General features: G+C 38.8%; 1 protein-coding gene and 1 long non-coding RNA gene across 4 annotated transcripts in view; one reads left to right on the top strand and one right to left on the bottom strand.

Moving 5' to 3' along the window:
* Positions 1-26,458, bottom strand: part of mtcl1.S (microtubule crosslinking factor 1 S homeolog) — an 87,750-nt gene that overhangs the window by 59,501 nt on the left and 1,791 nt on the right. For all 3 annotated transcript variants that reach the window (XM_018223638.2, XM_041567805.1, XM_018223639.2), the window contains exon 2: positions 1,797-2,021. In XM_018223638.2, the coding sequence (XP_018079127.1) occupies positions 1,797-2,021 (225 nt within the window). The remainder of the gene's footprint in view (positions 1-1,796; positions 2,022-26,458) is intronic.
* Positions 14,118-17,728, top strand: LOC121395148. Its single transcript, XR_005962287.1, has 2 exons — positions 14,118-14,440; positions 17,195-17,728. It is a non-coding gene; the product is annotated as an uncharacterized LOC121395148 (long non-coding RNA).

Raw genomic sequence — 26,458 nt, 5'->3', positions numbered from 1 at the left:
GCTTGTTTATATAAACTATATGAGTCTTTATGAAGCAAACATGCCAGTTTTACCAGTGCAGAGACACAGTACGTTATATTTGAATTACTTTGATACACTTTCAGTTTTTAGTGTTACTGTTTCTTTAAAATCTGTTTCCAAATGTAATTAGAAACATCCCAATTACGTTAGCATATGCTTTTTGTCTGAAAATGTGTGGAATAATTGCAAAGCTTTTACAATTTCAGGTTTAATGAACCACTTAGGCCTTGTTTAGACATATTTTTGCCCAAATGTATTTATACTGGTGTGCTTTGTTGTCAGTTTTGTTGTACTTTGTACATTTCCTTAGTCTGGCAAATAGTTTTTGCTAAAACTCTGTCTATATGAAATCCCATCTTAGAGCAAACTGGACTTTTTGTTTGTTTAAATATACTTAAGAAGTTATTTGCTTTAAGTTATGCTCCAGCTGCCGTATGTATTCAAACAGATGGTAGTGCATAAAATAAAAATAATAACAAATGGTATGCCTATGGCTGTGCATTCAATGAAAGGGCTAAAACAGTGAACAAATTGATAAGATATTAATAATAGAAGCTCAAAGTTATCATTTAATTCCAAACAGAGAAGAAAGGAGCCAAATACTTTAGTAATTAGTAGGGGATATTGGGGGAAATGTAATAAAAATCGCAAAAATTTTTTAATGTAATATTCTTCGTTAGGCTTTTATTGCATTGTGAATCATAATTGCACATTGGGAACGTTCGCAAAAGCAATTTGGTCGCAAACTTTGCAAGGAAGTCGTTGAGGTCCTTAATCAGTAAAAAATGAAGCAAACATGGTCGCTAACGTTTTACGAATGTTTTTTGCGCTATCATAACATATTACATTCCCACAATAGGGTTTAAAGTGCTCACATCTTCCTGCATTTTCCATATATCACTTTAGGGAGTCGTAACATATAGATAAGATTATTCTGACTGCTGCTGTTTTCTGTCTGCCGTGGTTAACGTCCCATTTGATAATAGTCCTTCTGCTGGCCTGTTGGTGTCATGGCAAAATTGTGCTTATCGTTCCAGTGAGTAGAGTATTCTGCCAGAAAGTTCCACATGGAACTGTGCCGTATTAACCTTATTAGTATCATGTAAAAGGCTGAGACATTTTCCTGCTAATGTATTCTGCAAGATTTTTGGATGATTAAAACAATAGCATGGGCCTGTCAGAGATCTGAAGAGTGACTGCTTGATGAGCCAAACAAGCATTTCTCTCATGATAATACAGAATATATTTCTACTGGCAAAACAAGGCCTATAGCACAATGTTGTTTTTGCCATATGTTACAATAAAAGGAAAATATGGAAATTATGCATACTCTCACATATTACATCTGCTTTCCATATTTATGTGGTAGTAATGATGATGCATATTTGGAATATATGTAATTTCTTCTACAAATACAGTATAAAGGTAACGTACACCTGGGTCCATAAATTTCCGAAATGAGTTGAACTGTAAACTAATGTTGCCTTCTTTTTGAGTGCAAGCTGGGTTTGTTTAGGGGTTGGCAGAAGTGAGCATTTGGCCTGGGTCCCCTGAGCCACAGAGATCTCTTTTGATAAAAGTCATATCTGTCATTCAGTAAATATCTTATAAAGTATAAACATCAGGGATGTGTAACCTGTAGAACTCACAGGTTAGACATCTGCCATTTATCCAATCACTGCCCTTCAGGTGGAGGCCCAGCCTTCCTGCTTTGCTAGTGGCCCTGTTCCTAGATAAAGTATTGGTGTTATTTCAATTGGGGATCATTTTCTGACCTTTAAATCTTGCTCTAGGCTTCTGATGAGCTCTCCATCAACTTGGCCTGTCTGTGCAACTTTTAGGCTTTTTTGCTCTGCTTTCCTGAGACGATACTGCAAAATACGGCAGTTCTTATTGGCTTGGTCCAGCTCCCTTCTGAGCTCCTGCAACTGGTAAACATCTTCCTCCAGATAGCTGTCGCGCATCTCCTCCATTTCGGCTCGCAGCTCATCGAGTTCATCCTATTAAAAAGAACAGTAAGTGAAACAAGAATAAGACGCATCTAGCAGATGAACAAACAAACTGTTCTGTCGCTTCGATGGAATGTTACTGTATTGGCAGAGCTGGAAGCAATCAGCCAGTACATTTATGGATGTTGTTCTTTGCTTCTGTTATCAGACAAATCCTCTCACTGATTCATGAGGAACCATATTATTATTCTTTATTAATATAGCACCAATATATTCTGCAGCAAAAATCTTATATAGTATACAGTAGCTACCCAGTATGTGGGAAAGATGCAAGAGCAAAACAATTCTACTGCCTAAAGTAAAGAGGTTTTTGCTATTAATGTGCCTTTCTTATTAGAAAATAAAAAATATTTAAAAATGCTAATCATTCTTTCTTTTACAATACCCCAGTAGTCCCTCCACACACTTGTCTGTGCACTAATATATCCCTCCAACCCTTCTTTATCAGCCCGTGGCTTTTTTGTACAACACAAATCCCTACACTCACTTCTGTTGTGTATTTGTATACACGCTTGACTGCAAGTAAATATGCGTGTCACCGTGCTGTTCAGAGGGCCAGTGTCCCACGGAGAGCCTTTGTATTCACACATAAAGGAAGGGTTAGAGGCTAATGTCAAAAATAGAAACGTGAAAGGCACGAAAAAAAAGAAATATAATCCCTTTAGGGAAGAGTCTGTATGCCAAGCACCCTCTTGAACAATTATTGGGTGACAACCTCATCTGCTCTCAGCAAACAGAGAATTTAATTATGCTCTGTCAGTGTCAGACCATTCAAGAAGAACTGGCTGACATATGTACAGCATCACAACTGCATTCTAGTATCCCTAAAATAACTACATATTTACAATTATATTGCATATCTATTGCATGTTCTCACCGCAGTTATATTATTCCTCATTGTAATTCTGAAAGTAAAATTGTACACATATACACGCACACACAGAAAACAGCACTTAAATACGTCACCGTTCCCAGTATGACGTGGCATCAAACCACATATACACCTGTATAAATACTCCATATATTGTACACAACTCGATATACCTGGCATAAATCATTTTACACAGCATGATAACTAGGAATGCACCGAATCCAGGATTCGGTTCGGGATTCGGCCTTTTTAGCAGGATTCGGATTCAACCGAATCCTTCTGCACGGCCGAACCGAATCCGATTCCTAATTTGCATATGAAAATTAGGGGCAGGGAGGGACATTTCAGGACATTTTGTCACAAAATAAGGAATTAAAAAATGTTTTCCCTTCCCACCCCTAATGTGCATATACAAATTGGGATTCGGTATTCGGCCGAATCTTTCACAGAGGATTTGGGGGTTCGGCCGATTCCAAAATAGTGGGTTCGGTGCATCCCTAATAATGTACATACTTTAACTTCAGTCAAAAAAAACTGATACACCAAAAACCAATGTAATGTACAAAAAATAATATAATGCATTAAAGCAGTATCCCGGTTTCTTCTCACTTTGCTGCCCTGAGACAGAAACAGACTATTATTAGGTCTAGACTAAGCCAGCAAGTAGATACCGTTTGCTAAGGCAAAAACAGAGGTGAAGGCATACCTTCCAGTATAGCCATCCTTACAAGGATTAATATAGCTACTGTATCCCATTAACCAAACAAAAACAGACTAATATATGCATGGCTGATACTATATATGAAGCATTCACTACAATGCTGCAAATGTTAAAGTATATTTATACTGAGCTGCTTTCACTAATTTTTTAATATTTGGATTTTCAAATTTGAAAAGTGAATTTGAAAAACCTCATGATCTGTCACATAAAGACATTTTACACACTTAAGGTGGCCATACACGGAGAGATGCGCTCGTTTGGCGATGTCGCCAAACGAGCGGATCTCTCTCCGATATGCCCACCTTGAGGTGGGCAATATCGAGCTGATCCAATCATGGGTCCTAGGGCCCAACGATCGGATCCTAACAAATGGGAACGGGTGGTCGGGATTTTTTGTCACATCCGATCGAGATCTGGCCACCTTAAGGGGTTATCTATCAAAGTCCGAATTCATCTCAATATTTTCTCTATTTTATTTCCGCTCAAATCCGCTCGGGTTCTTTTGTGCTTATTTATTATAAAGTTTATCCGTAAATTTGTTTTGCGGGAAAAAAATCAGGTTTTCAAGTTTTTACCGATTTTTCCTATGACTTTCACCATTTTTTCGGATTTTTCACCCGAAAACTCAGAAAACTTTGGGGTATTGCACAAAACCCAGCGCACATAAAGAAATCATTGGGACTTCTCCCATTGACTTATATGCAACGTTGACAGGTCTGAGATGCTGGATTTTCTGATTCCGACTTTTCCATCCTCGGGGTTTAATAAATTCTGTAAAATGTGTGATTTTATAAAAGTCCGATTTTATGTATATAAAAAAAATCACAAATTTTTGCATTCAGAGTTTAGTAAATAACCCCCATAAAGTTGAGAAGCCTTGAACTTTGTCAGAGAAGAGTACATTTCTATGTACAACCTCAGGTTCATGTCATAGCTGCATGCAACTGAAGTAATACATTCTTCTTGCTTCTTCTGCATATAAAAGTGTTGTATAAGATGCATGCACCTGTATGGCAAATAATGCTGACTTGCTATTCCGTATCTTTCCTACAGTAACTCTGTCTTTATTAGTGCAATGTTATTAATTTAAGTATCTATTCTTGCTCCCCAATTCTTTCTTTATATATGTCACTGAATCTCATGTGATGAGATGAAGCCTACTTGTATTTCTCAAAATGTTGTTGCATTGTCCCTGCATTTTACTAGAGACAAATCAGTGGGAAGTAACGTCTGTAAAGATATCCCAGTGCCCCCACTAGGCAGGGCATGTTTTTCTAAAACCTACTTTAAACCCTTTTTTAATGCACAGCAAGGTATTATTTGCCTCTGCAGTAGCCAAGCTTTACTTCTACTTGTATTTGTAAATCCTTCTCCATTTCTGAATGGATGGCATTTGTTGCATTTCATTTGTAATTCACTTGACGTTGTTCAGATACAGTATACTATATGTAACAATACACTGACTGAATCTTTGCTACAAAAAGCAAATATTTAGGTTGTACCCTACAACTACATAGTTTGGTGGCATCTGTAAATATGAGTGCCTTACAATTTATGGTATGCACACACGTCTATAACCCTAGGAGAATAAAGAAGGTCACATGTACATTTCACAGATTCAACTGTTGTCACAGATTTATCACGCTATCTAACATTCTAAATATAAAAATTATGACTTTTTGCCAAAGTTCCAACTTCTTCAAGACATGGTGGTCCTAACCCTGCCTCTTAAGGCTGGTCATACCCTCTTGTGGACATGAAAATAATAGGATATAACATACAGTATATTTAGTGTGCGTCTAGAAAAAATGTGCCTACTAAATCAAGTTTATCTGTGTAATCCTGGGGGAAAATCCCACATAGTAAGCAACATTTATATTTGTAGATGCTGCTTTCTGAATCATACAAATGTGATCTTGGGCAGAAGTAAAAACTGGATAAAAAATGCTTTGTATACTGCCAGTGTACATACATTTTCACACTAAATCAAAAAAGGTGTCTTGTATACAAAATAGTGATAACTGTTGACAAACTGGAAGGGAGATTTGTATATAAATGTTTGCTCTTTCTGCTATGTATATGGCAAAATGCTGCATGCAATATATATCTGTGTATACATATATTTAAAACATTTCATAGTTTACCATAATAGTGCTATTGATGTACTTTCTTTCATGCAGTTATCTATTTTTGAATAGGAAACATTTCACAAATATGTGAAGTCGCTCCTCAGATCCAGTGGCTGTTGTCACAAACGTTACATTGACTCATACTGTTTTTACAATAGTAAATAGGATTTTATTGGGAAATTAATGAATAGCTCCTGGTTAATGGGGGCAGATTTATCAACATATGAGATTATGGGATTCTATGGGATTCTTAGATGTGTGTTTATCTAACTTCCACCCACTGATAACTCTGCCCCATGATGTCAAATACTGAACTGTTGCCTAGAATGTCTATGTTATAAATAGGTTTTTCGCATACACATTTGCTAATATTGACCTATTTTACCTATAATGTTCACAACTGACTTTTGTCTGGAAAAGACCATAGTTTATTAATGTACATAAACCTGAAAGTAATTATTGGTCTAATGCACAGAAAATGCTTTCTAATGATGAACAACAGACAGGAGACTATATATATAAATCAGGTGCAGGTGGGGGACAGATGGTGGATCACAGATGGGCTCTTACAAAAGGAAATGGACTTTAGGAAATGTCTCTGAGAAAAGACTGGAGTCTCTTGCAGCAGCTATTGTTATGGTAAGTTAACCAGCCCATGTCATTATTTGCTGCTGCAGTAATTAAATGCCCCATTGAGGCATGAAACGTGTAAGGCTTTTTTTCATACTTTCATCTATTTGAGAGTGCCAGCCAAGTATTACTATTTTCTTCAAGAGCTAAAGCAGGGTGGGACTGATGTTCAAATTTTTTTTAATATGAAAAAGCTTTTCATATTGGGCTAAAGGCACACAGGCCTGATCACTGGCTTTTCTCCACTGTCTTTTTCTATGCAGGTGGAGAAAAGCCAATGCACTCTAAGGCAAAGTGTCAGCCGGGGAGCACACACAGAGTGGATACTTTTTTGAAAAAAAATTCTGTGTGCCCTGCATGCCATTATCCTTAACGTTATATGTAATCTTGTAGGTGGAAGACAAGATTAGAGTACACAACCTGGATGGTATAAAGAATATAAAGGAAGTCTGGTGTGAAAAGTACAAAGTACAAATATCCATTATCAGTTATTCTGGTAATTTTTGATAAATGCTGTATGGTCTTTTTCTACTACAGTTGTGGGGATTTGCTGCTTATTTCAATGAAGTGGAAGGGATAGTGAGGTAGGCGTTAAAGTATTAATGAAAATAATAATAGTGTCTGTTTACTGCTACCAGATTATTAACAGGTATTAGAATATCAATTCTTTCACTTACTCTTACATTCTTTTCATAGAAAATGATAAGGGTTATCAAAGGATATACAATGGCTGAAGAACTACAATGTTTATGGAAGACTGTGGTAAGCAATGCCTAGCTGATATAGATTTAATTTAAATGCAGAACAAATGCAGAAGAAAGAAAGAGATGAATATGTATGCTGGGCAATAAAAAAGAAGGAAGACATAGTTCCCTGAACAAAGCAAGCAATGTTATTCTCAGCAGAGAAGAATCCAAGAATAAGCTCTACGGAACCATTTGTGCAGAGGCAATTATTTACTAGCTGTGAGTGGCACTGCAATTTACAGAACCTAGAGACAATAAGGGTTAAAAAGATGGTGACATAGTTTGGTCAGTGGAAACTAGAACAGATTTCAAGAAGATTTTACCCCTTATACCCTCTCTTAAAAAGATGTGGCAAATACATTAGCATTTGCCACACAGAAAATGGAGCAAATATGGTTATCAAATGATTGGAAAAGAGACCAATGAGTATAGCAAGTGTTAGTAACCCATACCAAACAATACTTACATTTATTTGTCTACCACTTGAAATCAAGCATCAGCTTTATTATTATTATATAGTAGAGATGGAATAATTGTTTTGTTCCATTATTACACTGCCCCAATCAGGAGCAAGATCAGGTCTTGGGTTGGAATGCCCTATAATAAAGAATAACTTATTCTGCACACTGTCTAGCTGTATAGCATCCCTACTATGTGGAACTACACAAAGGCATTTATATAAATCTATTTTTGCACCTCCAGGTTGCAGAGCTGTATATCTAAATCAAAATCCTGCATCTTTAGCAACAGGGTCATTTATATGTGTTCTCTGCAACTATCCCATATCCCATAGCAGGGATCCTGGCAATAAGGCATAGTCAGAATGCTGGTTTACTTTACTTTGGTCAGGAAGTATCTGGAATGTGTATCTGGAATAAACTCCTCCACACAAGTACAAAATCAGACATAAATAAAATTTACCCTTTACTCGAATGAATTTTATTCTTATAAGATCAGATTAATTTGTTCCTTTGACCAGTTTAGTTGCATGTCTCCAGCTCATTAATATTCTTCTTAAGGACTGGCGCCAAAGACTGAACTCAATGTGACGTCTAGCCAGGCGTCTATAAATTATGCTTTCATCCCTTGAATCAATGCTTAAGTCAATACAGCTTACATATCTATGTCAACATAGATTTAAGGGAAAAAAAACGTATACTATGCTCACATTGTTATACTGTAACACAATGCTGTTGAGAGGAAATTATTGAAAGCACATTTATAAAGCTACAAAGTGGCCTAAATGGCGATAAATATAAAGTATCCTTAAATTCTGTTATCTACTTTGTACATGCTATGGTAATCAGAAGTTGTTGTAGTTTGCAAATAGAGTAATATGTGCACAATGAATGCTAAGTAAGAAAATCCATTTGGCTTTCCCAGTTAAACCCTGCCACACTCTTTATACATCCACACACAGAGAGGACTGCAGGCAGCTGGAGAGACACATACTCCACGATGTGCAATGCCACAGTCTCTGGTTACAGCACTGATATAAGGAAATTAATTAGATACTGTGCATTATCAGTTTCCACTTACTTTAGAATAGAAGTTAGGAATAAATGTATACTACAATACTACTGATAGATGCAGGGGTTTCTCCTTCTGACATTTAACACCCGGAAATTAGCCCTTACACATCACACAGGCATGTTGGCTTGGTTTCTTAGTAGAAACCATAGTAGATGGTTTGAAGACACTGATGAACTTACAACACATGTAAGCATTTATGTCTTTTTTTAGGTTATGGTTTATACCATGTTGGTCATGGGTATTTCTGCCCTTATGAGAAACTTGCCCCATAGCACACATTACTTAAAGGAAAACTATACCCCCCAAACAATGTAGGTCTCTATTAAAAGATACTGAGTAAAACAGCTCATGTGTAAAACCCTGCTTCATGTAAATGAACCATTATCATAATAATATACTTTTTTAGTAGTATGTGCCATTGGGTAATCACAAATAGAAAATTGCCATTTTAAAAAATAAGGGCCACCCCCCGGAGATCGTAAGATTCACTGTGCACACATACAAACCACATGTAAGGTCACATGAGCCAATTAACAGACAGAGATCTGCCTTTGCTTCCTCACTTCTTCCTGTTACAGTTAGTGTTGTAGTATTTCTGGTCAGGTGATCTCTGAGGCAGCACAGATAGAGTCACGAAATGGTGGTTCAAGGCAAGAGATGTAAAAGGGCAATATTTATGTAAATATACATTCCAGTTTGGTAAGATTCTTTAATATGTCATTCAATTTGATATAAACTATCTGTTGCTTAAGTATTCATTTTGGGGGTATAGTTTTCCTTTAAAGAGCTCTGTTAAGGTCAGTAACGTAACTAGAGGGGGGCGGAACGTGCAGCCGCCCCCCTCCCCGCGCAATTATCTACCCGGAAATCGGCGGGGCGTGGGCTGCCGGGGGGCCCTGAGGGGGTGCGGGCCCTGGCCAAATTGCACCCCCTGCTCCCCCGGTAGTTCCGCCACTGGTTAACGTGGCCCATACACAGGCAGATTTAGGACGCTGATATCACCCACCTCAGTTGGGCATATAGGGGGAAAGACCTCACCAAAATAGGGGATGTTATATTCTATGGCCAATCTGAAGAAGATATGTTGTGTAGGACAAATCCAAAGCAGCAAACTTTGACTGCAATTTTCTTTATTGAAATTCACATTGGGGATTGAAATGGTAGTTTTATGTTTTCTTCCAAGTCTTTCAGGTTTTGGTTGCCATTTTAAAGCATTTGAGATCATTTTAGCTGAGCAGCCTATCATTTTCTGCACCTTTTTATATGTTTTCCCCTCTCCAATTAACTTACGCTGTTCTTCTGAACAATGTTTGGAAAGACCCACTTTACTCAGAGAAATGGACTATAACCAGCATGCATAACATTTGCTGCCTTCCTTCCTTAAATAAGGGCCGTAATTGACACCTGTTTTTTCACAGAATGAATGACTAATTTAAGTTCGCACTGCTATTATTTTGAACACTGCAATGCATTGTTGCTTTTCGGATCTTTCTGGAAAACAGGATTCCATATAAACAATCCCATACCTGTACTTAAAACTAATGTTGTATAAAGCAAGATTTATCTGTGGATGGACCAACGCCAAAACTTAATCTCTGTAATGCATCCATATGATCTCTTTCATGCAGTGAGGTTTTCCTCTACAAAGGACACCATTAGAGATTAGTACAGCCAAGTTGTTTGCCCTGTGTTCTGGCTGCAGTATATTTACAGTAGGTGCGATGTGAAGCTGAGGTACAGAAGCTGTGTCCAGATTTGCTATGTTTTCTGGAAATAGTCCAGGGCCAATGGATTCAGAGAGATATTTCTCTGCCCGTGAATGTTTTTGCAAAACTGCAGCGAAAATTTGTCGTGGAAAATTCACCTTGACAAAAAAAAATTGTCGCACGTCACCTATTGACTTTAATGCATTTTGTGAATTTTTCGATGATTCACAAATTTTTTCTGAGTTTCTGCAATTTTTTCGGCAAAGCGAAACGAGACAGATTCGCCCATCACTACTGCCTACCCCTGGTCCATGTTCGCTGCTCTACCCTGCCTCCCTCCCCTTGGCGCTTTCACCTGCCTCCCTCTCCTCCGGCGCTCTGTGCATGCATGCACACCCTGAGCTCAGGGGCATGCGCAGTCAGGGGTGCGCTCATGGGGGGGAAGTCAGTGGCCGGCTGGGTAGCCTAGGGCACCCGGCTACGTATAGGACATCCGTTCAGCTACTGCAGGTTGGCTGCAGGTAGAAATGCAACAGAAAGTAATACATAAGTTTGCTCTTCATATAATCAGGGCCGGCCTTAGGCCAATTGGACCAATTGGGCCCCGCACCTCTGGGGGGCCCCGCACCACAGGGCAGCACAGATAATATTTCCCTCAGCACATGATGCTGCCTGGCCTGCCCCCAACTTTGAGAGTCCAGCCCATCCCCAAATCCATAGGTCTAGCCTGCCCCCAACTCTCATAGGCCCAGCTTTCCTCCAACCTTGATAGGCCCTGCCTGCCCCCAATCCAACCAAGCCTGCTCCCAAGCTGAATCGGCCCAGCCCCAAACTAATTGGCCCAGTCCACTCTCCTATTTCCTCCCTCTCTCTCTTACCCTGTGTGCCCCTATTATGTTACCTTGTCTGCCCCTTTCCTTTCTATTTTGTGCCTGTATGCCCTTATTTTCCTAAATACTTGGTGTGTCAGTAGCCAGCAACACTTTGTCTAGGGGCCCCGCCAACATGGTCCCAATTGGGCCCCACATTTGATAGGACCAGCCCTGCATATAATAGCAAAATTTGATTCATCAAATGGTACTCTGATGGTATATGAATCTATAATATGAATTTCTTTGTATTTATTTATCTATTCATTCAATTATTTCCCTACTTCACTGAACTGACAAAATCCAACTAGTTATAAGTGTTTCTATTGTGCACCTGTGTACTGCAATGTCTGACTAATGCTGGACCAAGCCAGTTAGATATACATGGGGGATCACTGACTCATGTTCCTTCAGTCTAACAACAATCTCCTGGTATAGCTATTAAATACTCATTTACTTTGAGCCAGATCCTTATGGCAGTCACACACTGTCTGAATTTCAGTGTATATTATATTCAGGCCACCCTATGATAATATATGAGTGGGTAATTACACCACAAGTGATAGCCATAACACATAACTTATAGGAGATTCGTTTTAATTTTTTTTTCACTGCTTCTACCTGAGGTTTTCAATCCCTGGCACATATGGGGAGGGGGATATAAGGTATAGTATGGTCCATTTTACATAAGAACTCACTCAGATATGTAGAAAGGAAATGCTCTCTGTTCTTGATAAGCTATGGTCTCATTCATTATGGATTATATAATGGAACATAAAGGGAAGATAAACCTAATCTACAGCTAAGCAGATTTTCCCTTGGGCAAACCTTTTACACACAGAATTTTGAAAGCTATAGAATAACCTTCTATGTCAAATCATCTTCTTGGAAATGTCTATTGCTTCCTTGAGTGACTAATAGAATTGAATCCACACTGCAGCTCAAAGACACAAAAAACATGGCAGTTTATAATAGCTCTCACTAACCACAGGAGTGCCTGCAAATGCTACCCCAAGCAAATTGCAAGCTTTAATAGCAGGCCCATAAAAAGCTAAACAATGACAGCGTGGAAATGAATCTTGTATTAAAACAAACCAGTACATTTCCCTCTCAATTAAAATTAGTTCTGCTTTTTCATAAAAAAACATTAACTTCGAATTGCCTAAAGCACACTGAATGATACTGAAGAGTTCTAAAGAGGAAATGGAGACAGATGCACTGTCCTGTACATGTTAAATTAAAACATATATGGAGGCCTAGTTATCAAAATTTGGATTTGTATAATTTTAGAAGGTTTTTTTCTCAACTAAACTCACTAAACAAACCTAAAACCAATAAACTAGTCAACGAATGTCTACTTATTTATTTTAAAATCCCAATAAAAAAAGCACAAAAAAACACAGGACAGACTCAAGAAAACTTCAAAAACGTTGTTTTCATGTGTTTGCGAGAGAAAAGAAAGGTCGGAAACTCTAAAACCTCAAAGTAACTAAATATTTTCCAATTTGTTAAGAAAAACATTTGAATCATATATATATATATTTATATATATATATATACACACACATATATATATATATATATATATATATATACACGTTAATAAAAAAAAGCCCCAAGCAATGCAGCTGGATTTTGTTTAAGGACAAAGGACACTCAGAGATCCAGCATAGCCAAATAAAAAATACACTATTTCATGAATAATTATCTTGAAATCTGTGATTTAAATTTAGTTTAAGGCCCATGCAATTTTAAAAAGGCTAATGGCAAGGAATGAAGTTTTTGACTTAAGATGTTTAGCATATTGCCATTATTCTCAAGGTCCAAGTTGACACAACTCAGTGCCTCTATTCTACCCATGAGGTTCAGTTTACTCTAGGATTGAGTCAGTATAATTTATTGAACCAGTCCTATCTGTTAATTACACATAAGAGTATTAGGACACCGGCAATTTTTTGTGGTTGAGCTGATGAGCGATTTTCAGATTGGCTGGTGTTTGAAAAAATGCTCAGAATTGCAGGTGCACTCACAGGTTAAGGTGGCCATAGACGCAAAGATTCGCTCGTTTGGCGACATCGACAAACGAGCGGATCTTTCCCCGATATGCCATTAACGAGCATGGCTATATCGGGGGTAATCTGAACGTTCGGCTGTATGGCCCAACGATCCGATTACGATGCGCAATGGGCTTCGGCGGGATCGCTCGGGTCAAAATCAAACCTGTCCGATCAACCAAACGACTGATCTCCGCCAGAAGAAAGATGTCAGCACTCTCCACACACGGTCCGAAAATCGTACGAATCCTCGATTCGTACGATAGCATCTGTGTGCGTCTATGGCCAGCTTTAGGCCAGAACGACTCAGAAACATGGCTGTTTAGATTTCTGAATGACTATTGCCTGACCCACAAGGTGATTATTTTATCATAATGTCCTGAGTTTCCCTTTGATCTCCTGCACTGATGCCAGAAAGATACAAAGTTTCTGAAACTTTGGCAGAGAGCCCAGAATACTCAACACCTGCACTTGTTACATTTGTAACAATTTAAGACACGCAAAGATACCATTTAAGATAAGCAGGTTTATTAAAGGGCACAGTATAAAGGGTACTTTCACCTTCATTAGCAAACCTGCTATAACATGGCCCTAAAACTCCCAGATATCTGGTCAAACTTTCATAACCTGCAAAATTTAGTAAAATGGACATGGTAATTAGGGGGTGCAGCCATAAAATTGGTGTGGACAAAAATCTGATCTTTTTGTCCCTCTTTCGGTTTTTTCAATGTTGGGAGGTATGCCATCAGAAAGGCAGTATTCTAAAGGGCATATCTATAACCATTGTTAGTTTCATGTGACTGAATTTAGTTGCAGTTGTGGGCATATTTTTGTTGTTCTTTGTTTACACATTTTAAAAGATATACTCCTATATTTCAGGTGGGAGAAAGACAAATTAGCAAAGCACAACCTATTGTTTTCAAGAATAAAATGTGCATATTTTTTCTTTTTTTTCCTTTTAGATTTCATGGTATAAATGAAGCTTCTCAGTTCTGTCAGGTAAAATGAACAAAGAGTTCCCCAATGTACAGAGGAAGAGAGCATGGGGATAAATAACCCCCGGCCGCTCCCACTGTCAGCCTCCAGGGTGTTGGAGAAATAAAATCAGCATTACACAGCTACAAAGCATCAGAGGATTGAGATATGTGGGGGTGAGTGCTTACTGTGCAAATAACTGGCCCTAACATGCAACATTCTGACTGTTAATGAGTCATTTGTTTTACTCAGCTTGTTTGCAACCTTAACATGCATCATGCACTTAATGATCTTTGAAACAAAATTGTGAATTTAGGTAAATCAACTGAAAGTTTTAATGAGCAAGACCCTCTTCACCTCTTGTTTGCCAGTATTGTGATATAATATGTGTAATTCATGTATGTACCCTTCTGTTGTACACTGCTGCAGAATATGGTGTTGCTAGTAATAATACAAGGCTGTCATGACTGGCTGAAGGTCAAACTCTGGTACTAACCAGCTCAGTGTATAATTATGGATCAATGTGCTCCAGTGTCCCTGATTACAGACACAACACAAGACTCTGCGCTCACCACAACATCTTTACCAGGTCACTCTGCATCCAATATATGTGTGAGATAGGCGAATTCCTGGCCACCCTGCAGCCTAACAGAGCAACCCACTAACAAAACCATTCTCTGCTTACTATAAAATGCATAATGAGCCTCAGACCACCAATAATTTGTTACTAGCCCCAGGTGTTTGGTTACAAATGGCAAAAGATTCACTGCAAGCTGAGAATCAGCCCAGTTTGCGCTTTGGGAACAAAATCACTGCAACAGTAAATCTGGTAAGGTACATTATTGGAGGTATAGTGAGCTGTAATGTATCTACCGTAAGTAATGAAAGTAAGTAATTTGCTTACCACAATCCACAAGGTTTCTGATCACTGGTGTAGCTTTTTAATTACAGTCAGTGTCAGCCTGGAATGGCCAAGCCCACCAGGGCTTCCACCTAAAGGCCCCCACACTGGTGCAACCTACCCCCCACCACACACACCCTCCTAATAAGTATTATATAGCCAAACTATGAACTTCTTGCTTGCTGCTACCTGCAGCCACCAAGATTGCCTCTCTCTGCAGTGCAAGCTGTGGGTCTGGGGTTGCGGGGCCCACGAGGGCTGGGGGCCTAGTGATGTGCGTGTCAGGAAAAACTCAGCCAGCACCCGACACTAACCCATAAAACCGTAACCCACACCTGACGCTGACCCGTAAGATGTTATCATTGTAGGACCCAAACTTGAAACATACCATCTCGCTCTATACACTAATTCTGTGCACACCTCTGGTTAAAAGTAAGGAAATCTTCAGGAGCAGAGGACAAGTGTACTTCTCCAATCTGACCCAAATCCAACCCTAAACCACAACAGTTAGCCAAGTTTAACCCTAACACCCTGAATTGTTGGTTAACCCACATCACTACCAGGGGCCCACTGGGTTTTCTCCTGGTGCCCCACCAGCCCAGTCTGACGCTGTATAAAACTATGCCCCCAAAAAACCCATACAAGCAAATAGTGAACTGTGAAATTTCCTTATGAAGAACTGTGGAAATTAATATTATGTGCTGCCTTTTTTATTAATTATCCAGACATATTGCTGGCGAAGCCAACTAATGTAAAAAACACAACAATGACTGCTATGTTTAATTAATGGGGAAAAAATCCTGTCGTACAATATGTAAGAGTAATCTCAACAAATAGACTAAGGTGTTTGTTAAAAAGATAAAAAGGCTCAAAATTAACGGAATACAAGCAACTCTTCATAAACAATATCATTTAAACAGAAAATAAATTCTGAATGGTGTCTAATGCTTACAAAATATGTAGCCATTTTATTTAATTTAGTCACCAGTTGAACTAGAAGGGAATAGATAAGTATCCCAACCACACTTGGATTTTTCACCATTAAAGGAGAAGGAAAGCTCCAAGACAGTTTATTGCCAACATATCAGCCACAATAGTGCAAGCTAGAATGCTATGTTTATTCTGCAGAATGCTTTACCATACCTGAGTAAACAGCTCTAGACACTGTATCTGTTTGTTTAGGATAGAAGCTGCCATATAAACTTGGTGTGACATCACTTCCTGCCTGAGTCTCTCCCTGCTCACTTACAGCTCTGAGCTCAGATTACAGCAGGGATGGGAGGAGGAAGGGGGAGAGGAGCAAACTGAGCATGCTCAAGCCCTGCCCTGGAGGTTTAAGCTGAAAACAGGAAGTCTGATACAGAAGCCCATGAGTACACAATAGAAGGAAAGAAAGATGTGGTGTTTCTTTTGACAGAGGACTCAGAGCAGCATTACTCTGAGGGTTTACTGGTGTATTTATATAGACCTGTCTGATAAAGCTTACTTAATTTTAGCCTTTCCTTCTCCTTTAAGCAAATCTGCTTAGGCACTATTAGCCTGTAGGATCAATGAAATGGTGAGGAAATATTTCACCAAGAATCTACTGCCAGGTAGCAAGGTGCTAGCCTAAGAAAAACATGACAAAACATGACAACATATGGGCAAAGAGATAGTACCAGCATTTGGGATTTGCCTTGATTTGGGTATGGTGGGATTGTGACCTTTAAAAATCAGAGCGCTTGTAGGGATTTTAATTACCAGAAAACAAGATCAATAGACAAATATCCTATTGAATGAAAATCACTTAATGCTCTTGTCAAGGTCTCAAAGTATCTGATTAAAGAAACAAGAACTGCACCTGCATTTTTTCTGAAACCAAAGACTACAGTAGAGATGACCTTTGTGGTCACTAGGCCACTGCTTTTTTAATGATGGTTCCCATTGCAGAATGATCTGTAGATTAACAAAAAAAATTATAAAAACCCAAATTGTGCACTTTATGGAAATTATTTTTTGAGTATGTTTAAAGATGTTTTGTTTCTTACAGGGCCACTTTAAAAAATAATGGAAGAGGCTTCCAGGGGAAGATGTGCAGCCACAGAATTTCAGGGGAAGATGTGCAGCCACAGAATTTCAGGGGAACTTGGTGAGCTGCATACCTCCCCTCGCTCTATCAAGAGCTAACAGGAGCCTGATTGTGACTCTAAAGAGAAGAAGAGTGAAGTCCCCTATTCTCCTTATCACCCTGGAATGGCAGGCAGAAGTACATTTCCAGCCAAGGCACGGCCAGTCAAGATGGTGTGAAAGGTCTCCACTTTAAAACCATTTTGTACAACTGTATCGGAAAAGACTCCTTCCTTCTAAATGCATTAGTGACTGCATGGCAGATAACAAGCCTTTTCGATCTTATGTAAATGATTCTATTGCTTCTCTGGATCACAGAAAAAAAGTGACAGAAGAGTTTGTTTGGAATCATTTCTAACAATCTATACTGAACAGATTCCAAGAACATTTGCTTGTTTTAAGACCTTGGGTATTTGTAATCTATTGTGAGACCTCATAATAACTTCTGAACTAATAATTTCATGCGTCTTTACCTGCAGGTTGGGTGGGGTTGGGCCAAATGAGCCCTACGTATGAGTTTGGGCAGGTGGTGGATGAAACTTCAGGGCACCTCATCTCTGGTGATTTAATTGTGTTAATTCATCTCCTGGTGATTGACCCAGTTAAACTTTTACATCATAAAAGGTGGTTATGGTGGGTGCGGGTAAGAAAATGGAAGTGTGCTTTAGGTTAGACTGGGAAGTAGAAGGTTAAGGCCAGTTGTGGGTTAAATATTTTCCAACTCGATCATCAGTACTCTGAAGCCTGACTGCTGTAATACATTTTGACAGCTGACAGGCATATTGCTGCTTGGGGCAAATGTTGCCCATATAAACTACCTTCCCTGCATGCTAGGACTTGCCCAGGGTAAATAACCTCCTCTAAAACCAACCCTGTGTGTAATGATTTTATGATTGTCATAGCCTAGAATACGGAAGTACAGAAAATGCATAACATGCGTATATTATTTAGCTGAGCTACTAGAGCTAAATTCTAAAAGAATTAAAGTTGTTATAAAATTATCAAAAGTATATAACAGAAGTTTGGGATTTCACATTTACAAAAGGAACTCACCCATGGTTACACTATTATTCAATGTTGAATCACATTCAACTGATACAGTTCTTTTTTAAACAGAAACCCTACCGCATGACCTAGTAAGTGCACTTACCTCCCTCCTCCAATTCCCAAGCATTTCCTCAGCAATGGATGAGAAATGGATATTATCACTGAAGGGACTTACACTATAGGGATTTATCCCACCATTAGTCAATTTATCTCTGACAATGTGCCTATTATACTAGAAGCCTACTTCACTCTAATGGGGATTTTGAGCCAGCCCACTGCTAATAAGAGACCGCAAAAGTTTGCAAAACGGGATAAAATGCTTTCCACAGAAATTGTTTCCTTATATGATGCTTTAGAATAAAATAAGAGCAACAGAGCTATGAGCAAATAAAGTCAATGCCAGGGGACATCCATCTTAAGAAGATCAAGGTGCTGTCATGTTTTGACTGTGAGTTTGTTATGGGTGGGTCTTCTCATGATGTGCACATGTACTGCAATAGTTAAAAAGGGAAAGAGTGTGGTTTGTTTGTTATTACGCGTTATGCTCCCATATAATTACACAGTGACGGCACTGTGTGTAGTCCTTAGTGAAGTATTGGCCCAGGAAAACAAATCCTATGCAGGGGCCCCTTTTATACAATGGCAAATGATCAACAGAAAAGTGCAATTTTGTTATATACAAAACATCTGCAGGATTTTAAGTAGGGATGCATCGAATCCAAGATTCTGTTTGGGATTCGGCCTTTTTCAGCAGGATTCAGCCAAATCCCTGTGCCTGACTGAACCGAATCGGAATCCTAATTTGCAAATGTAAATTAGGGGGGAAGGGATATCACATGGCACTTTGTCACAAAACAAGGAAGTCATTTTTTTTCCTTTTTCCTTTTCCACCCCTAATTTGCATATGCCAATTTAGATTCAGTTCGGTACTCAGCCAAACCTTTAACAAAGTATACAGAGATTTGGCCAAATCCCAAATAGTGGATTCTGTGCATCCCTAATTTTAAGGTTTAACTATAACTATGCATAAGCATAATTTACGACTGGAAAGGCAATATGGAAAGTATAAAAAAAAAACCAGGAGTAATCTGCAATTTTTCTGGCACTTTGCATCCTGTCTTCCTGCCTAAATGAATTGCCACAAGTCCTCTAATGCTACTGTACTTCTGCCTGGCAGTGCCATATACGTAAGACCACAACAATCTTTGGTATTTTTGCAATGGCATTCATTTATAATAACAAATGCATACATAAATATAAAATCTGCAGCTGTACAGGTTGCATAATTTTCTAGATGTTGCCACCAACCGTTGTCTAGCATTGCTCCACTTTTCACTGTTGAGGTGACTTGACCAGGAAGGCCCACACTGATTGGACACCGCAGGTTGTTCCTGGCAAGGAAAAACTCCTTATTGCAAAGAGGCTCATGGGAATAAAGCTTGTAAACAAAAGCCTGAAAGTTTATTAAAGAGACAGTTCTCTCTATGGTCCAAAAAGGGTAATTTGGACCCTAGTAACCAGATTGATTAAATTGCAGCAGGAGAGCTAAATAATACAAAAACCACAAAAAAATGGAAACCAACTGCAAATTGTCTCAGAATGTCGCTCTCTACATCAGGGGTCCCCAACCTTTTTCACCCGTAAGCAACATTCAGATGTAAAAAGAGTTAGGGAGGAGTTAGGGAGCAACAGAGGCATGAAAATGTTCCTGGGTGGTGCCAAATAAGGGCTGTGATTGGCTATTGGTAGCCCCTATGTGGACTGGCAGCCTACAGGAGACTCTGTTTGGCAGTCCAAGCAACACTGGAAGCAACAAGCAACTGGTTGGGGATTACTGCTCTACATCATACTAAAAATTTAATCTAAATTGAATAATCCCATTAAGGTGGACCTGTCACCTACACATAAAAAGCTGCATAATGAAAGTCCTTTGCAAATGAAATATGGAACCCCAAAATGTATTTTCATTAAAACATTCATACCTGTTATAAAGGTGTTTAAATATCTAAACTGTCAATCAAATATTAACTGCCCCACCTCTATGCCCGTGGCATAGAGGAGGGGCAGTCAATTACTTTCACTTTCCATTCAGCACTTCCTAGATGTCACTGCTTTCCTCACATTCCCCCTTTCCTCCTCAGGCTCTGTAATTGTGTAGGGCACTGCACATGGACATTAGGTCCCCCATCCTGGTGCATACACACGATTTTGGGGTGATACACAATTTCCCTTCATGACCGTGTCCACAAAATGGCAGCTGACTGCTTGCTGTGATTGTATAATTCCAAGGCAGAAGGAAACAAAATTTAAAAAATAAATACAATGTAAGTAAAGTTTATTTTGCTCAACTAAGATGATAGAAAAAAATTTGAAATTATTTCTTAGGGTGACAGGTCCCCTTTAATACTTTATGCAATGAACACAGGGCGCCTCCATTGCTCGCAAAGCACATTACAAAGGCAGCGACCTCCCTAAGGATGGCTCAGATAGTATAACAGAATTATAGAATAAAATTATATGGAGAAAGGGGAATTTGGTGGGATTATACTAGAGAGAGAGGAGAACCGATAGTAGATAACCCCTACCTATAAAAGTAGATAATAAACAAAACTATAACACAAAAACGACTACATAAAAATGTGAAGACTCTCCTGACAACTGATTTTTAAATTGCCCTAATGGTCTGGAGACAGTGTTTATGGCTAGCTGAGTGAGTGCCCATTCAATGCATGGTTTAAACTGTGAGAGTCAGAGTCTGATTAAAATCCCAGACACAGTGCTGATTAATAGGACTAATATGCTAATCCCCCTGCCTCCAGCCTGTCAGCAGCCTCCTCTCCAGCTCAGTAGCAGGTGGTAGGTGAAGAGACAAGCAACTGGCAGCATGCGGGCATACAGAGGGCAGCAGGAGATTGAGATATTTGCAAATGGTAAGAGCATACAGAACTCCTATCACCTGTAGAGAGGCACTGACTGAATATAAAGACCATCTCTTCAGCAGGGCTCTCCCCTTCCTTTACTATGTTACGAGTATAACCATCCTTAGTGCAAGAAAGGCATAATTACTGAATCAGTACAACAGTTCTCCAAAAGCCTCTGTTCATCCATGAATAAATCACAAAAGATCTACCCAATGGCTTAAGCATGGTGAAAAAGCCGTTAGCTGCAGCATCATGCATAATATAGACAGCAAGAGGTAAACTGGGGACACTGTGGCTCATGTAAGAAAACACAATCATTACCGGAAAGAAGTTAAAAAACAAAAGGCCTACCCTCTGCAGGTCACCCTCCTCCCCTTACTCCACTATCACAACAAACATCATTAGTGCACAAATGAGTAATTTCTGAATCAGCTTGTTCAAAGACAACAGCTATCCAACAGCTTACTTGCCCATGATTAAAAACACAAGCGATCCACGCAATGGCATAAGCATGCTGAAAAAGGCATAAGTTGCACAGACATATAGAGTACAGGCAGCACAAGCTAAAATGGGGATATGCTGGCTTGTGCAGGATGATACAACATGCATGCACCATAAAAAAATATTGGTGTAAAATTCCCAAAGGATCCTACATGGAAATCCTACATGGAAAATCCTACATGGAAAAATATATTGATTTTCCTGTCAATGTTATCCTATTACCTATTAAGGCAATCAGGGAATAATCCAACATTTCCATTAAAAAAAGCCAAAAGAAAAAGAAGACCAATGGAACTATTGCATATAAGATAAGAAATAGATGGTGAATCTCAGTGATTTGTGTTCAAACTTTTTTATTCTTTGGGTCCTATTACAAACATGTATCCTTAGAAATGACTAGACAACACTGGACATTTGAGTTTCTTAAAGAAATGACGAAGTATATTTACTGTATATAACTTTGACCCCCTGGACAGGCCTCTCTCCAAACTGCAACACAAAACTGCACTGTTTGCTTATATCTTAATAAAATAGTAGAGTAGCACAACTGTGTTGGTTTCCACCATCTCTAGCTACTTTGCCTTCCTTTCATTGATGTTAGGGCCAGCTCGAAACTGACAGGACCCTGGTGGGTTCAGACCGAAAGCTGCTATTTGCCTACCACAACCTTCCTATGCCCACTTCTTCCTTCAGGAGCCTGTACTCATGCCTACTCTGTCCACCTATCCCATCACCAAGGGGGCAGACAGAGTAGGGATGAGACCATAAAAAAGGCTTCTAGAGGAGGAAATTGGGCAAAGTACGGTTGTGGGTGGGCACGGGTCTATAAAACTGACAGCTTGCTGTGTTGAATGAGGGCTGGAAGTGGATAGGTTAGGATTGGGTGCAGGTTGACTATTTGTCTAGCCACACTACTTCCTTTGCCAGCTCTCTGGAGTGCCAACCATTAGCACATGTTATTGAAGTCAGGACCAAATAAGACTTAAACTGCACATGCTACTAACCTTTCTCCTCTAACCTTAAAAGCTAGTACCCCATATTAAGTTAGGGGGTCAGCTAAAGTATGTAAAAAAAAAGCAATTTTCAACTTATTTTTAAAAAAAATTCTGTGTAGAATGAAATTTACAATATTTAGGGGATTATAGTTAACCACCCTAGAGACTCATTTCTGGGTCCTAACCCGTAGGATAAGAATCTTAGCTCTACATTTATGTGAATACAGAGAACTTGTTTATTGTCTGGGCTCATTGGAGCGTCTCCATCAACTCAGCAGAAATGGAAGAGAATGAATAATGGTGAGAAGGGCAGTGACACCAAAGAAAACAATGCAGCAAATCCATAACTTTTTTCATACTTAGGGATGCACTGAATGCAAGATTTGGTTCAGGATTCTGCCTTTTTCAGCAGGATTATAAACTCTGAGTCCAATCGATTGGCCAAAAAAACCCCTAAAACATTGGATTCGGTACATCCCTACTCATAATTCCTGTGTATCTGAACTCCTAATTTCATGTCACTTAAAAACACTCCGCAAATAATGCATTTTTTGTAATTTTGCTTAAATCTGAATATGCAAATTACGGTCTAGATTTGGCTCTTTATGTAACGAATCCTCCACGAAAAGATTTTAAAAAGTGTATTTCTGAAACATGGGGAGAAAAGGCTACCCGTAATAATTCTGCAAAGAACACAAAATTTATAGGATTACTATCGGATTATAACAAATAAAAAACAAACAAATACAAAAAGTATTGTAGAAGTGATACCTATATCGGTATCATATAGGTTTATATAGGTATCACTTCTACAATACTTTTTGTATTTTTTGTTTTTTTATTTGTTATTTTTGCTACTGGCTAACACGGTACCACAGTTTTTGTTTTGTGCTTATCGGATTATAGAACCTACTTTTACGAGCAGGGCCTGATTTATTGACTGCATTCTTGCCAGACTATGTTGCTATGTTCCTCAGTTTGGGTGCTCCTGTTCTAGACACTCATCTATAAATGGAATTGTCACAGAAGGGCGACCTGCTATGTTCCGGTTTGATTCCAATGAATGGGGTCCAATTATTTTAATCAGTTGCACACATGAGCTATTTGTGAATTTATTGCCAGGTTCTGTGGAATCCTTATATGAAAGTAAATGCGCTCACACAGATGCTTCATCCCAAGGATATAAAACTCTCTAAAGGGCAAAAGGTGGCAAGAAGTGCAAGTGGCTATTTCAGATTTATGCTAAGGACTGCACATAGAGGGCCTCCAAGGGCACCTGATACCACTTCCATTAACCAAACCAGTTTTAATTTTCCCATTAATGTCTTTTTCTTGTTCTGCTTTTTGCACTTGAATCTACTCCTGCAACAAATGTATTTTAATCACCATACAGGTCTTATTTGATCAGGTAATCCTTCTATCAATTTTGCCTGTGTATGCTTAGCTGGATAGAAAAATATAAATAGATAGATAGATAGATAGATAGATAGATAGATAGATAGATAAAACCACCCTATTGGGTTTATTTAATGTTTATATGATTTTCTAGTAGACTGAAGGTATGAAGATTCAAATTATGGAAAGATCCATTATCCGGAAACCCTAGGTCCTGAGCATTCTGCATAACAGGTTCCCTAAATGTATGTCCTGTTACTCTGATGACAGTCCTTATTAATGTCTTTTAAAAATCATCCTTTATAATAGTCAGTAAAAGAAAGTATCAGTCTTGCAATTTCTGTATTTATGCTAATCACTTGTTCCTATGTAGCAGTCTAATGTAACAGTGACTGCAGTTTCCATTAAACACAACTTAATTTAACAAATTGTGACAATGTGTATTCTATAGCAAGTCACACAGCAGATATCTTCTACAACAATCATGTGCATCTGTCTCTTAAAGGGTTGGTTAACCTTTCAGTTAATTTTTGGTATGTTATAGAATGGCCAATTCTAAGCAACCTTTCAATTGGTCTTCATTATTTTTTTTTATAGTTTTTAAATTATTTGCCTTTTTCTTCTGCTTCTTTGCTGCTTTCAAATGGGGGTCATTGACCCCACCAAAAGCAAATACTTTGTAAAGCTACAAATGTATTGTTATTGCTACTTTTTATTACTCACCTTTCTATACTTCTCCTATTCATATTCCTGTCTCTGATTCAAATCAATTTATGGTTACTAGGATAATTTGGACCCTAGCAATGGATTGCTGAAATAGCAAACTAGAGAGCTGCTAAATAAAAAGTTAAATGACTCAAAAACTGCAAATAATAAAGAATTAAAACCAATTGCAAACTGGCTAAGAATTTCACTCTCTACATCATACTAAAAGTTAATTTAAAGGTGAACAATCCCTTTAACAAACCTTCTGTAGCTAATATTTCTAGCCAATAAGCCAATGGACTTTCAAAAACATTTCAGGCCTGTTTCCAGCCCTTTTTCAAGTTGACTTGACAAAGGGTTGGAAACAGGCCTGAAATGTTGTGTGTTTGTAACAGATCAGGAAGCCATGAATAAAGGCTTTTTAATTTCTTTAACTACTGCACGGTGCTGTATCATAAATTGGATTTCTGGAAAGCCGGTTGGAAAGTGGACCACTGGACACGAGTATTGCCCTATATAAAAGAAAGGTGAAAAGTGGAGAGTGCAGACTAAAAAACTATTAAAGAACCTTGTCACACCAGGCAATTAGTTGATAGGAGAGCAACCAGACACATGTAACCTCTGCAAGCTGTTAACCACAAAATGATGTGCATTCTAATCTGCCCTTGTCCAAAAATCACATTTCTCATTATAACATAACCATTGGGAATTTTAGCCTCTCAACAGGAAGCCAGTGGTGCCCAAAAGTTAGAGCAACTGGATGACACCACTGAAGGGGGGGAATCTTAAAAACCCTCTATGATACCACTAGGGATGGACAGGCAGGCTCTGTGTGATTGTTGCTGTAAATGATTGTGAGAAGGATATCAGAATGCAGGTTTGGGTCCTAATGCACATGATGGTGACAGGCTGCTCACATTCATCATAAATATTACAACATGAAGCATAAGGATATTTGATTTTTTCCAAATGGACTGTATCTATGTATGTATAATTGTATGTATATATTCTATATACAGCATATATATGGGGACAGAGAGAGAGAGAGAGAGAGAGAGAGAGAGAGAGAGAGAGAGAGAGAGAATTTATAGGATTACTATCGGATTATAACAAATAAGAGCTACTTGTATACCAGTTTTAAAGGAAAGTACACACAGGAAGATAAATTATTATAATAATTAAAGTATAAATATACAGATTAAGCCCCATGTGGTAAAAGATAGTATATATAAGGTCACTGCGCTGTCGAGTTGACCAGGGTCAGATTGGGCCAACAAGACACTAGGAAAAAACCTAGTGGGCCCCAGACTTCACGGGCTCCGTTGACCCAGACCTGCTCCCTCTAGACGAGGAAGGTTGTGGCTGAAGTGGGGGCCCAGGGGGTTGTGGCTTGGGGGCCTGGGGAGGCTGTGCAGGCCCAGAGGCGGCAGTCCTGCTGGGCTTAAACCAACCCCCCAGTCTGATCCTGGAGCTTACAATCTAAATACAGTACGCTAGTGTGACATTAGACTTATTCATTTTGAGCAGTTTGAGCTTTCATCAGTTAGAAGCTCATGGGAAACATACACACCTCAGGTGACTGCCATACAAGTGAAATGGGGGTGATTTCAACAATTTTTATCC

Source organism: Xenopus laevis, chromosome 6S (genome assembly GCF_017654675.1).
Source record: "Xenopus laevis strain J_2021 chromosome 6S, Xenopus_laevis_v10.1, whole genome shotgun sequence".
In the NCBI taxonomy this organism is placed as follows: Eukaryota; Metazoa; Chordata; class Amphibia; order Anura; family Pipidae; genus Xenopus; species Xenopus laevis.
The sequence above is the reverse complement of the archived record's forward strand: the minus strand, read 5'-3'. Positions and strand labels throughout refer to the sequence as shown.